This window comes from Stegastes partitus, unplaced genomic scaffold (assembly GCF_000690725.1).
Source record: "Stegastes partitus isolate 25-593 unplaced genomic scaffold, Stegastes_partitus-1.0.2 Scaffold233, whole genome shotgun sequence".
In the NCBI taxonomy this organism is placed as follows: Eukaryota; Metazoa; Chordata; class Actinopteri; family Pomacentridae; genus Stegastes; species Stegastes partitus.
The window spans coordinates 128,738-143,347 of NW_007577964.1; the positions used below are offsets into that span (position 1 = coordinate 128,738).

Here is a 14,610-nt window from a genome sequence, read left to right on the forward strand (position 1 = left end):
AAAAACCATAATGATGTGATAATGACAGACAAAAAAATATATATCTATATGTGAGGAAATCAGCATGAGTGTACAGGATATTGTCATGTTGATCTTTTAACTTTTAATTCATGGACCAAATGATCAATCAGGTAAATAAGAAAAATAGATGGAAGTAGCTCTTTCTCACAATGTTAGAAAATGATTTCAGTCAGTTTTTTCTTGAAAGGTTGCTCTAATAAACTGCACCTCCTTAAAGTTGGAGGACTCAGAAAATTATCTTTTTATTTTAAATGGTCAAAATCTAAGAGCTGGACATATCCCAACTTTAAATTTCTAGATAAGTGAAGCTCCAAACCTCCTACAGTTCCCATAACGCATCGACTGGCGGCTTTTCATTAATCACACTGTGCCTGGTAAATGTATCTTTCAGGCTCTACTTGTGCAGTCTGTAATGCAGCCTTTCTGTTACAAATGTGTGTTTTCCAGGCCCCAAACAACCACATCATCAGGAGTTATTTTTCTCAGACTTGAAAAAGCTCATCTGGAGTCACAGAAAAAGCTTAAACCACATGCTGCGGAGTGCTCTCCACAATTAAACTGATACTGATGTGTAAAATTAATGAAGTGGCCCTTAAATCAACATTTAAGGATGGATGTCTACAGGGCCATTACATACGGTCTCTGTGTTTTACATCATGACAACTACGGCTCAACGCAGACGGAGCGAGAGAACCGCTGTCGATGCCCAAAGTCTGTTTGCTTTCACGACCGGGACTGTGGGTGTAAAAGCGGAGGAGAGACAGATTCATACAGATGCGCTCATCTCAGTTACCATTAGCATGATGACAGGGTGAACATGCATGAGACAGCAGCCCACAGAGAAACTGTGACAGGGTAATTCCGCTGCCTGAGCTCATTAAACCCCAAAATGTGGGCTGGAATTAGGCCTGGCAGTTGCCTGGCCTCTCGCTGCGTGTATGTGATTTCTTTGAAGGGCCTCAGCTTGGACGACGACGGTGGCAGATCCTCTTGACTGTGGGGGGAATCGGAGAGGGCAGCCACTGGCTAATGGCTAATCAGGCAGAGTGGAACACAGGCCAGACGTCTTGTACGCAGATCTGCGCGGCGACAAACGCCACACGCAGGCCAACACACACATCCAGGCTCAAGAAGAGGGACATGAATAGCTCACAGTTTCAAATGTGGCAATTCCTATTTCAAAGATGCAACTTCTTATACTGTATGCACATATTTATAAGCGTTAAACACACACATGTGCACTCACTGAGAACGTCATTTCATCTCGAAGGGGGAGGAAGACCATGTGTCCACAGAGCAAGCCATTGTTTTAAAGGATTATATCAAGGAAGTCTGCTGAGCCAAGGAAGTGTCTCTTTAACAAGACAGTAAGCGGCAGGAGAGAGTGAGTGTGTGCATTAAGGACTAAGAGAGAGAGCGAGCGAGGGAGAGCAATTTGAAGAGGAGAGGTAGGTTTTTGTCAATGCACTCGCTGAGCTAAGGCATCTGGAAAACATCACAGGGACTCCAGCATCCATGTGCTGAGAGAAAGAGGGTAAAGTGTGGAGGAAGAAGAGAGGAGAGGGTCGGCGAAGGGGAAGTTACCCTCCTACTCCCCCCTCCTCTCCTCTCCTCTCCTCTCCTCTTCCCCCCCTGGATTGAGGAAAGCTGCTATTATCATTCCAATAATGTGAGCTCAAGCCCTCGTCTGACACGTAACTATGAAATATCACGCGAACACCATTAGGTAAATAAACAAGTCTTGCATCTTCAAATTAAATAACACACAAGCGAGTATACAAGCAATGCTGGAAATACATCCCTGCTCTGTCACGCCCTCTACTGGTCACAAAACCAAAGTGCACTGAAGAAGTCACAATCGAGTCCTGACTGTGTCTCTACCCGGCGTGGTCACGGGCAGCAGAGTGTACCAGGCTAATGATGTCGGGGAATTCTGAGCATTAACAGGTGCTTTATGGGCAGCGTGACGCATTTCTTCTCAGGATGAGGGATGTTTCCCTGCCTGGGGTGTTAACTTCCAATGTACATGTTTGGCCAGTTCATCACTCTGTAACTAAACACTCGGCGCGCACATATGCATGCGTCTGTCCGTGTGTGTGTTTGGTTCTGTAACACTGGGGCCCAGGGTGAGCCGGAAACCACAGAACGCAAACAACGGGCCCCTCCGCTCAAAGCCAAGGGGAGGAGGGCGCTCGGCCACCGCAGAGGTAGGATGGTAGTAAAACACACACACGCCATGCATCCATACAAACAAGCTGGGGATAAGCTGTGTGACATCAGCACATGCCAAGGCATCCAAACAGCACGCCCCAGCCTGACCCCAGGCCAGTAATGACATCATGAATACCACCAGTGCTGTGAGTCAGGCAGTGTAACACACACACTCTGACACTTCTTCCCACACACAGCAGGAGGCATCTCAGAGTGCAGGTGGCCGCTGTGTTCCCCCAGCACAAGCTGTCAGATCAGCTACACATTACACCATTCTTTTATGTGTGTTTGTGTGAGTGTGCAAGCAGTGGAGCACAAGTGAGCGAGGAAGTAAGTGTGTGTTTATGCAATGAAGACACCGAGCGTGGACCTGAGTAGGATGAGACTTTGCAAAAATGATTTTTTAAATATTTTTAATTAAAATTCATGCCAATCCAATCTTTCAAGGCTGTTAACTCGCAGCAGCCTTGCAAGTTACCAGTTCGCATTTAACAAATGGATCACTCAACAACGCCATCAGATGTCACATATCTCTCACTAGACGATCACTGTGCCAAGAAGTGACTTTATAGACTCCCGAGAGTAGAATGGGTTTTCCTTAACAAGCGTGCTCTGTGGTCCAGGCTAACATTTCTGCTTCTAATGCACTGTGGTAAAGTTAATCAAGGAGCTATTTATCTGGAGTGTGTGGTAGCAGTAGTGTGTGTTTCTGTGTGTGTCACTGAACTATGAAGTATGTGATTTATGACAGGCAAACACTTCATTCACTTGTGTGTGTGTTCACGTGCGTGTGTGTGTGTGCGGAGGTGCCCAAGCACTCCCGCTAACTCAAACAAACAGGCAGAGGTAGTGCATATATGCATCTACTGGAGCCAAGGTGAAATTCCTGTGCAGACAAAACTTAAGCTTCATAAATGGCAGAGGACTAATCATCATTCATTACAAGATTCGGCAGACATAAGACCCCAAAGGTCTGGTCTATTATACTGTTTTTGTTAGCAAAGAACAAACACTTCACAGAGATTAAGACCCAAATCTACTTCCTGCATTTAACCCTTTATGTGCACGTGTCCTGCAAACATCTGGTTTCCGAGTGAAACTCCAACACAAGACCTCCTTTATAACTGACAGCAAAAGCCATGTGTCTGCACAGAACAAAAACACTCTTGAATACACTCTGACTACATCTACAGACCACTGATTATGACAGCCACAATTATAGAGGTCAGTTATTTCATATCAAAGCTGCAGAATTTACAGAAGTCCTTGAAGCAACAGTGGGATATTTGCAAGATGTGAAATGAAATCAAGCTATTTTAAAAAATTACAAAGTCAGGCTGCAATTAAAAATTCTATTCAGTCGCATTTATGTAGCGTGACTTCACAAGAAAAGTAATCTGAGGAAGAACAGGAAGAAACCTCCAGCAGAACCAGAAAAGTGACTATTTTTCCTGTTAAATGCAGGTATCAATATTTATACACAGCGATGACAAAAACCTGGCAAAACTGCAAAGCTGGTTTTAAAATAACAACTAAATAATAACTTTCAAATTACCAGCTGCAAAGGTACTGCAATACCTGAAAAACAGCGTGTCCAGGTATTAGTAGTTGTGACTGGGCCGCTAATTCAAATGTAAAAAAGAATGGAAGCAGTGAGGTGCCATGTAGGTAGACGTGTGCATGTGTGGTTGTGTAAGCATGTGGTCGTAGGTGGTATTCGACAGAGTGGAAGCCTGATGGGTGGAGACGGAGAGCGCCTTTGGAATCTGTAAAAGTAAAGGAAATAAACAGTGAAAAGAGAAATGGCAGCAAAGACCTGAACTCCTGGTGCCCTGGCATTTCTCTTTATGATGGATGAGCTCAGGGATCCTAGAATAAGGAAACGTGGGGGTTTGGGCTCCTTAATATCCAACAATACATCGTTGTAAAAGCAAAATTATGTCTTTCACATGCTAGCCTTCCGGGAAAAGCCCTCTGATTGCAACAGATTTGCCATTTAAAAAAAAAAAAAAATGAGGCCAAGGGACTGGTAAGAACAGCCTGAACCTTGGAGATGTCAAAAAGGGGCTTAGGCTTTACGAAGGGAGGAATACGAGAATCAAATCAAGGTTCCAAAAACAAAATATTGAAATTTCTCTTCACTCCGTCTGTACATGTGTTCCCATATCCACGTTGTTATTCACGGTATTAAATGTATTGAACAAACAAAGCCAGTGAAATGTATCTCACTACACATTGTTTACATCAGCTCTGGGGTCAGCACAGTAATCTAAATATCACAGCCATGATTTAATAATTACTAATGAGTCAGTGCCAGGAGACACAACATTCCCGGGCTTTCCCTGACCGCCCACATTGTCTGCAAAAAAAAAAAAAGTGAGTTCCACGTATGTACAAGTAAATTTTTAAACTAAATGCTGCAGAAACCTACATAACATGTCTGAAGGCGTAACAAAGAGATGAACACAACTTTTAAAAAAGTACTTATTGGACAGTTTCTTGTTGATAATGATAGAAGAGAGAGAGCAGATTTAAGACATTGCAGCTCCATTCTCTGTTTTTACAAATTCAGCAAACCAGAATCTCCTGAAAACTCATAATTCTTCTAAACAGATGTTCGGATTTCTTGCTTCAAGTCCCTTGTACAACAAAGTCGTTACTTTGTGGTGCCAGAAAGCAAATTTAAAAAAAATAAAAAATAAAAAATCTGGCATCACAACACAGTTCTGTAAATATATAATCAATTAGGCTGTTTTACATTGTTAAGAAAAACAATAACATTTGGCGTCAATGCAATGACCTCACTACAATTTTTTTGCTTTGATCCAGCCCAGTCACCTCCTCGCTGCGCTGGACGTGACGTGGCCTTCCTATGTCGATTAGAAGCTACAGCTAGTTGTGTCATACGTCGATGAGTCGCTGCTCGGTATTCACAGCGTAACACCTGGACTTTGGTGTGAGATCTCTGTCACGGTGCAATCATGCAACGGAGCGTCTGCGCTTCCTCTGAGCAACCAGACTGCCAAGTTTCTGTTGGAGCGCCTTCAAAAAGCTCATCATTGAGTCATAACTTTGAAGACAAAAGAGACAACAACGGTTAGGATGATGACAAAAGCAAACTGAAGAAGTCTCTGAAGAGTTGATGAAAGGACAGCCACCAGAAACTGTTTAACGGATGCAGAGAAATGGATTGCTCAATTTCAGTTGCCTATCCAGTCTTGCACTTTTCATAATTGACGGATATAATACAAGCTGAAATTGATCAAAACACAATCCCATGTCCTGTGTTTGCCATCATCAAACAATGTTTTTCATATAAAAGAATCAGACAATGCTTGCAGTAAATCTAGTCTAAATGCTGACTGTCTAAGGGCCTTGATACAGCGGAAGCTGGAGAACACACAACAAAGGCCCAGAAGAATATCCACCAAAGCCTCAGTTTGGGCTTCTAGTGCCAGTCAAAGCAATATCTGGAAACACTTTTTATCCTGCAACAACAAAAACATGCAGCATCCCAGATTTCAGGCCCAGCATAGCTGCATCAAACCACACTGCCCGCTATGGTCAGGCCTTAGAAAAGAGGCTTAAACAGAAATCCAGCTCGGGCTAAACGCATCAGCCCTGAGGCTACATAGCATGAGAGCAAAACTAACAGAGTGGGTCCAACCTTGGTTAGACAGCAGGTCTTGTGAGGTCATACCCAAATACCGCAGATAACACTCGCTCTTCACCCTGATTGTCTCCTAGCATGAAAGCAGTTTTGTGGTTGTAGGTGGAAGAAGGAGGGGGTTTCTCAGAAGAGAAATGTTCAGAAATGTTCTGTTTCAGTCTTGGGTAAATGTTATGATAATTTCATTTGCGTGAGTAATTGTGTCTGGTCTTACAGACTGTTCTGGCGCTGGAGCGGAGAGTGAGAGAGGACGAGAGGATGAGGCGGCACGCCTGTTGTTTATTGGATCAGCTTGAAGGAAGTCCTGAAAAATAGAATTTGTCCTTCACGCCCTGCATGTTAAGTTCAGCGAACAAGACTAAATACTCAAACTTACAGACTTGTACTACTTTCTGATGGAACACATAAGGAATGCTTGAGCGTTTTGGCATATTGGTGATTTTAATATACTCTCTTTAAAACATGGGGACATATATACAAACATTTCCAAATAAGGGCATGATCAATGCAAGTCACTGCTCATGAGAGTAAAACAAGATCATATAACCTACTAATTTTTAACCTAAACAGATTTTACAGAGTAGGAAAAAAAATTGTTGTTCTGACACAATTTCCAGCTCTTTATTGCTGTTGCATTCCAGAGCAAAGACAACATGCTGTAGGCGTGAGAATTGGAAAAGCAACAAGTTATCTCTCTTGTGAAACCCAGTGTGCCTGTTCATACATGTCTGTGTGCGATACTGTGCTTTGATTACATAGAGAAGCTATAGGCCTCCAGTCAGGCAGAAGAGCCGGTGGAGTGGGCTGGACTCTGGGGCTTTAGACAAGCCAACAGCAAGCAGGAAATCAGGAAATCAGCAGAGCAGAGGGACAATGACATGGAGATTAGAGATCAGTTAACCCCCTCCTCCGGGTGGCTGACCTGTTTGCACACTGTGGCTTCCTTTTTTTTTCTTTTTTCTTTTCTTTAGATAAACACACAATCCATGTAACACACACACTATCCCAAATCTGTTGCACACTCACTACCCTATTCAAACTCAACCTCTCTCACCCTTCCCCTCTCCCAAACACGTTCACACACCATTTAGCTCTCGAAATAAGTTGTGCACCGTAAGTTTATGTCTTTCCCAACAACACAGAGATTAAATCAGCCGCTCCTGCTTTGTGCCCACTCACCCGCAGGTGATGGGCGCAGCCAAACAACCAGTAGGACTTAGTGTAACATCTACAACTACAAGGCCAACTCACTCCGCAGACGGGATGATATCACCTGACGAATGACGAACATTGTGAAGTGGGACGACTTCAAATAAACCTGAGGAGGAAAAAAAGGATCTACCTGGAAGTGTTAGCACTCCTTTACTCTGACCTCACCTGGCTTATCAGTACGGCAGAAGACTTTCACGAGCAACACACCTGGAGAGTGTTCTGCAACACAAGTGGGAGTTTACACTGAAACGGATTACATGTCTACAGACTGAAGCAGCGGTATAGATAAAGGTAAGCGACAGCCTCTCAATAGTGTCTTTGCAGATAAAAAGCTACAATTTAATGTGAAATTTCCCATTTCTGTGTCGTGGAGGACGAGACAGTTTTAAGCTGTGCAATGAGGACCTCTCTGTAACAGTTGACAAGCCCCATCATGTCAAGGAAGAGTTTGTCAGGGTGCGTAGGTAGACACAGCCTAGTTTGCTGACAGAGACGGGTGTGCATGTGTGGGATTAACATATCCTGTATTTTCTCAGTAAGACAGGTAAGAACTAAATCATTAGCCTTTCTCTATTTTGGATTTACTTGTCCTACTAAACTAACTTGCATGAAAAGAGACTAAATTACAAATCACTTGCTTTTAACCCGCTTCATTAGACAGATCCCTTATCTGTCTCAAAGGTGTATCATTAATGGCCACATTTAGAAAGACAATTTAAAATGTGTTTCTTGGCTAATCTGTTTTAACGGGCTTCTTTAGTTTTTACTTGGCCACGAAGTGTTTCCTGAGACTCATGGCTGAAATCCTAAGACTCCTCCTTGGCCAAACTGACATGTTTGGAAAGGAATGCTGTTATGTCCACGCTCTCCAATCTCCCGCTGCTACTAAAGTGCCGATAAAACCTTTACAGGCCAACAAAACCTGTTTGCAGAAGTGGCTTACAAATTTACAGAGTGAGTGTTTCAAGTCACGAACACAGATCTAATGTGGGCAAAGCTGTTGGGAGGCTGTAAAATCACAGACACTGAGCAGATTATTCAATCGACGTGCCTGCATTGATGAGCTGAGGTCTGTTTTACTTAATGAAATGATTGCAGGTCACGAAAGGCAAAAGCGTTTATTTTTGATGAAGTTCGACTTTCATTGTTATTGTATCGTTTAATTTCGACCAAGAGGTTTCAAGTTTTGTTGGTGGGATTAAATTTCATTTTTATATCGTCTACCAAACTACTTTAATAAACTTATTTTGAAATGTAATGCCTAGAGTGTGATATTGTTTATGGAAGAGCGTTATAACCTCCACAAACAGAGCCACTACATATCTCTTGCAAAATAAACTGACTGCATTCCAGTTATTTGTATTTCTTCAAAAATCATAAACACGTGTTCAAAAGTGAAATTGTTATCACGATATCTGACAGAAGTTAAGAGGGAAAAAAAATTACGCTTTCCCGAAACAAAATCTAAAGAGATGCAACGCACTGCGTACAGGATAACGATTCCCGTTTGGGGATTAGCATTTTTGTTGCCTTTGTTACTGGAAGTCTTAAGTAGAATAATAGACTTCCTTGGGAGGATATGCAGCAGACCACACCTGCATTTGTGGGAAAAAACAGGGATTTGATAAGTAAATATTTACAAATGAAAGCTTCAAAGCATTGCTGGAACATCCCTCTGCTGCCAAATAATGCTGAATTTCATTAAACTGAAATCAAGCGGAGCAGGTGCAATCTCTGAACAACGGCTGCCGATTCTCGTCAAGCCGACAGATAGAGTCCAACACTTGCATCTGGTGTTAAATTACAAGGCGAATGCAAGCACAGACCTGCTCAGTATTCTGGCAGGACGAGAGGAAAACCTGGATAATGTGCTGCAGTGTTTTAAAACTTACAGTCGCAGCAAATTTGGTAGCAAACTACCATTTGTTAAATTATAAATCTCTCTTTTCTTGTGTTTTGTTGCAGATGGCATTATGCTTTTAGGCTTCACCACCTCCTAAGGACTGACTGCCAAACAAAGGAAGAGTGAGAAAACAACAGAAAGACTTTATGAAAAGAACACATAAAAACATTTAAGCAGATCTGCCAAGATGCCACTGAGAACGTCGTTGTACCGAAAGCAATCGTCTGGTCGCTGGTCCAGCAGGAACTCCAAGCGGAGGGAGGTGCTGTCTGTCAACATGATAAGCCTTCCGCTGGCCGACTTCCGCCACATCTCTCATATTGGAAACGACGCCCATACAGACAGCTTTGGAGATCTGTCCTTTCTAAAGATGGGCCACAGCCTGCTTCTACAGAGTTCCCAGAGCGAGCAGAACCTCTTCATGGCCTGCTCGCCGCCTCCGAAGCCCCCTCGTCTGAATCTGGATGAAAGCGAGGGTTCGGAGAGCCCCGACTGGTCTGTGGATCATCACAACACCTCCCAGAAGAGGAAAAAATGCAGTTCAATGCCACTGCTGGACAGTGATGACGGAGAGAAAGAGATGGAAAAAGAGGACGGGTGCCAAAGACGGATTAACGTTGCCCCCAATCAGACTCTCAGCTGTGGACGGGGCAGCGTGAGTTCAGACAGGGATGGAGAGTTTACAGAGACTTGTGACAAAACTGTCGGACAGCAGAAAGACGAGGAAAGTGGCTTTTCGTTCAGCCTCGACCTGGGCCCTTCAATCCTGGATGATGTTCTCCAGGTGATGGACAAACGACACAATTAGATGAGATAGTAGCCACAAGGTACATTGAGGCTTCACTTAAGGTTTTGAATATGGAGAAGAGATCCAACTGGACACTTCTGTTGGGGACAAACTCCTGATTTTATGGACAAACTATAATCTAAATGTGATGGTCAAAATTCAAATAAATCTAGGGATATTAATGATGCCAGTGTACTGCACAGTGACAAATACTACTTCACTCTTTTAAAGAGCACAAGACGTTGTGCATATTGAACACTGCGGTCCACAGCACATCAAAAAGTAAGCGTTGGTCCGTTAAAAGGTGAAAAAGGACAACCACACAGAGTTAATGTTCTCCACGTATTCACCCCTTGCAGAGGTAGAGACAATGTTTAAGTTAATGATTGAACTCTGTCTGATGTCAAACTCCAAGCTGGACATTTTTGCCGTCTTCTACATTTCTCTTTTGCTTTTGTAATCCTTCAAACCGCACAGAACAGCACTGACGACGGCTGTTAAGACTTAAGAGTGTTGTGTTTAAGAAAAGAAAAGCTACGGCTGGAATCCAAGGTCCTCGAGCTGTGATGTCTTGGCTCTTGGTGTGCTTGCCAATCTATTGTGTGCAGAGGGCAATTTTTGCTCCGCACGCATCCCAGAGGCCCCACTCAAAGGTAGACCAAGGTACCCCCCATCTCTCATTCCCAACAATGTAGTGAAAACAAACACTTAGCTCTGCTTCCAATAAAAGCCAGCCAGTGGTGGCAGGTTGGGCCGCAGACCAAGCAAGGCCACAGGTCCAAGACCTCAGAGGAAGGAGAAAAAAAATGGCAGAACAGGCTGTTTTCTTAGCTGCAAATCAGAGTCCGATGCTCTGGTGAGTGGCGCACGAGAAGGAAAAGTGGTAAAGGGTAACGTGATACTTCCACATATGTAGGGGGTGTCGAGGGAGGAGGACCAGAGACATCCATTACTGCAGCAAAAGTCCTGATGAGGGTTTAAACACTACCTTCTGACCAAACAGACGTCTGACACGTTAAAAAAAAAATACATGCTGCATCTCGCATACGGTGGCACACAAGAAAAGAGCAGCATTGATATTTCTGTGGACAATCCTGGCCTGTTGTTCTTAAATTTAGAGAGGAGAGTCGGGACACAGCCTCAGTACGTGCCTTAGTTGGGGGTTGCCACGATACGCTGTGGGACAAACCCAGAGCAAGTCAAATTCCTAAGAGCCCCACGGGTCATGCTGCAAAATATACGAACCACAAGTTTCCCGCTTCAGGCAATAGATTTAGAATTCCATGTATGTGCAAACAGAAACAGCGATGTTTGTGGGTACATCTGCACTGTATATCTGTTTTGGCATCAAAACTGGATATCACTGCCCCTGTTTCTGTTGTATATGTTATGACAATAACACATTATGAGGCCTTTTTTTTTTTTTTTTTGCATTGAAAAGTGTACCGTTTTGTACTTTGGGCAAGTAAAGAAAAATATCATTCGAATTCCAAGATTTGTGGTTTTGTGGATAGAAGTGTTCGTGTCAACATTTTACAAGAGCTTGTATAAGACTGTTTACACACCATGATGGACTGACATGTACTTGGCTCTTTAACTGTCAAAAGCCACTGTGGAGGCCGTAAGTCTTGTCTGTCGCTTGTATCTACCAGTTTCTAGATAAAATTACAGCTTTGGACAAGCCAACACAACAAGCAGCACAATATTATTTCAAGGTGGGGAAACACACAAGCCTAAATTAGACGGGCATGTCAGGAAGGATTTCATGTACAGGCACAAATACTGTACGACAGTAAAGTGGACTTTGAGTGATAAGGTCTGCACTGTTCTGAGGCACACCTGAATCCCACAGAAGTGACATGCAATAGTTAACCAGGGCGTGTTAGCAGTTTGTAGGATCAGGGAAGGAGCTTATCAGCCACACAGACTTTTCACTGGACTGTGACCCGTAACAATCAACGCATTTGATTATGAGAGAAGAATTGCGCAATCTTGGACAGACACTGTAAAAGCAAACTACTGAGGGCAAAAAGCTTCAAACTAGAAAAACATGAAACGAACAAGAAGAACATAAATTGTTGGTATATGAAGTGTCACTCAGCTCTGATTAAAAAATAACAAAAACTAAACTCTAATACATGTTATGAAGCTTCATCCTTCATTCTGTTCTCCAAATTAATTTGCTGCCTGCTTTTTGTGGAAAAAAGTACTCCACCAGACAAGGGTCCTTGGCTTCTGTGACTCCATCATCTGCACCAGAGCTTCACGTGAAGAATCACACGAGCTTAAACTCAACAAGTGTTCAGCCGCATGACTGATGTGAGAAGAAAGAGACTGTAATTGAAGACAAATTATCTTGTCCGCACTGTGAAAACTGGCCGAACTGTGAAGTATCCCCGTCACATCTGGTACCACTTCATTCCCTCCAAAAATCTAAACTTGCTGTCATACAGAATACCAAGAAGCCTTGTCATCTTACTGAAGAGTAGCTCTTATGAGTTATTTTTTGTCAGTTAGTAACTAAAACAGTAAAAATATTGTTTTGGCAAATAACAGACGTGTCCTTCTGCTGTAATTGTGCCTCCCGGTGCAATCTGATGCTACTGAAATATGCTGCAAGGTTTTAAAAAGATTGAAACACAAAAGGGGACTTTGGGAAACCGATATTGTTTACGCTGTCTGTATCGTGTATCTGTATCTCGTCAGAACATAATACGAAGCTCTAAATGTTCAGGGTCAAGCGAATCCACAACCGCTATCGCCTCTTATGATATGCATGATGAATTGTGTGTATTTGAGCATAACACAATAAATTTGAAATTTTGACAACACCATAATCATAGCAGACGAGTCATTGTGTGTCTAAAAAGAAAATGTAATCACGTCTAAATATTTCATTCTCTTCTAAACCAGAGTATCTTCTTTTATAAACTGCACAGTCTCCTGTTCCTTGAGAATCTGGTTCTAAACAGACGACCAGAGCTCATATATCTTCAATCTACTCTGCTCCATCCAGTAAAACAAGATTAATGAAGTACTAAGCAGTAATAATATCAAACACTGAGTAAATAATTCCTCTTTTTGGATCTGGTCATTGCAAAATACAGAAGGCTGCTGTTATCCCTCCTAGACAGTCATAATATCCGTTCAGAGAGGGGTTCAGACCAGGGTTGACTATGCCAACAGCATGGCCACATACAGTGCATCTCTTCCAGACACAGGGGCTATTTTAGGTGAGAGTGCACTTTTCAAGCACTTGCAAGCCAGCAGGCTGGAAAAACAATCCCAGAATAGCAAAATCTGCTGCATCTGGTTTGTGTCGTGACAACCCTGCGATGACTCTCCGGCTCTTGATGGAATAGGCAGGCATAGAAAGCTCAAATTTAAATTCTATACGATAGACACACTTTAAATGATACGCTACGCTCAACTACGCAACAAACCATGAATCAATACACGGTGATTAATGATGGCATCATATCTCCGGAGGCACAAACATCGTGTCTGGCAGGGACAAAGCAGATTGTATGATAGTAATTCCATATCCATGACAGTCCGAGTCTAGATGAATTATTAGTCAGGCTCTGGAGTCCATATAGTCGGCAACACATGTGAAATTCTCTTTTATGATGTAGCAACTACTTAGATGAACTCTCAGAAGATTATGTACAGGATCTGTGCCCTAAACTGTTTCTGTTACCACACAGGCCACAATTATTAGGAAATACTATTACAAAACCCTATTATAAAACCGTTTATTATTTTACAACGCGTTCTTTCAGGCACCATAATTTCTTCAAGATTGACTGAGATTTGCAAGCTGTGTACAATACAATGCTAAAAGACATATTTGCACTTATGAGAAAAAGCTACTCTCCTAAACCTCCCCACGTCCCAGCCTCTCATCATGACGGCTTATTATGTTAACGGGTAAAGACACAACAAAGGACAAGCTCGAGATTAAACTAGATCCTTTCCCAAAAGAAGGGTCTGAAGGAGCACGGGGAGCAATTTTGCACAGTATTGAGAAGACAGCCCTTTCCCTATTTTGAAATCTTTAATATCCATGGTGAAACAAACTGGGTGAAAGCAGCAGGGCCAGTTATAAATCATGTCCTATCTGCGTTCTGGACAAGCAGAACAAAAACAAAGCCAGCAGTTCAACAGACCTCTCTATGAGAGCAGTGAAAATCGAACACACCACGGGATACTTAGCAGTGTTCAAGGTCACTGGACCCTGAAGGGGGTCTTCATGGGGAATTTGTGGCAGCCCCACTCCATTAGAGTCCTCACATTGGCCCCAGATTCATTTATTAAGCCCAGCAGAGATGGAACTGAGGCTGAGGCTGAAGTCATCTGTGTCTCTGAGCTCCCTGTAGGGATACCCTGACTCTCTCTGAGTGCCGTGTTTGGATTAAAGAGGTTAAAGAAGCAAGTCCTAACCCGGCCTGCTTCTATGTGATTGCAGCTGGCTGACGTTGGGGCACTAGGGAGGCGCAGACAACAAAAGACGGATCGGATTTTCAGATCCCAGATAAAGTCAGAAAAGAAGGACCTCCACGGCTCTGTCTTCTCATTACCGCTATGTCTCTTTCTGAAACGCCCCCCGTGTCCATGGACCCCGGGCCAGCTGTGGATCAACACTGCTAATATCTCCACTATGTCATGCAGGGCCTCCTCAGCAAGAAGTATTCTCACTGAGGGCTAATTTGAAAATTACCCAGCCACAGTAATGTTTTCATTCTATGTTGCAGGAAAAAGAAGATGAAGTAATCAGCTTTGGATATCTGTAAAGCAAACCAGGTT

General features: G+C 43.0%; 1 protein-coding gene across 2 annotated transcripts; it reads left to right on the top strand.

Moving 5' to 3' along the window:
• Positions 1–7,333: 7,333 nt before the first annotated feature.
• On the top strand, positions 7,334–12,641 carry LOC103357020 (cdc42 effector protein 3). Of its 2 annotated transcripts, none has more exons than XM_008281390.1 (2): positions 7,334–7,405; positions 9,080–12,641. In XM_008281390.1, exon 2 carries the CDS (start codon positions 9,205–9,207, stop codon positions 9,823–9,825), a length of 621 nt encoding a protein of 206 aa, XP_008279612.1. In that variant the 5' UTR covers positions 7,334–7,405; positions 9,080–9,204; the 3' UTR covers positions 9,826–12,641. The 2 variants fall into 2 exon arrangements, with proteins under 2 accessions (XP_008279612.1, XP_008279613.1); XM_008281391.1 differs by lacking the exon at positions 7,334–7,405 and adding an exon at positions 7,594–7,658.
• Positions 12,642–14,610: the final 1,969 nt, after the last annotated feature.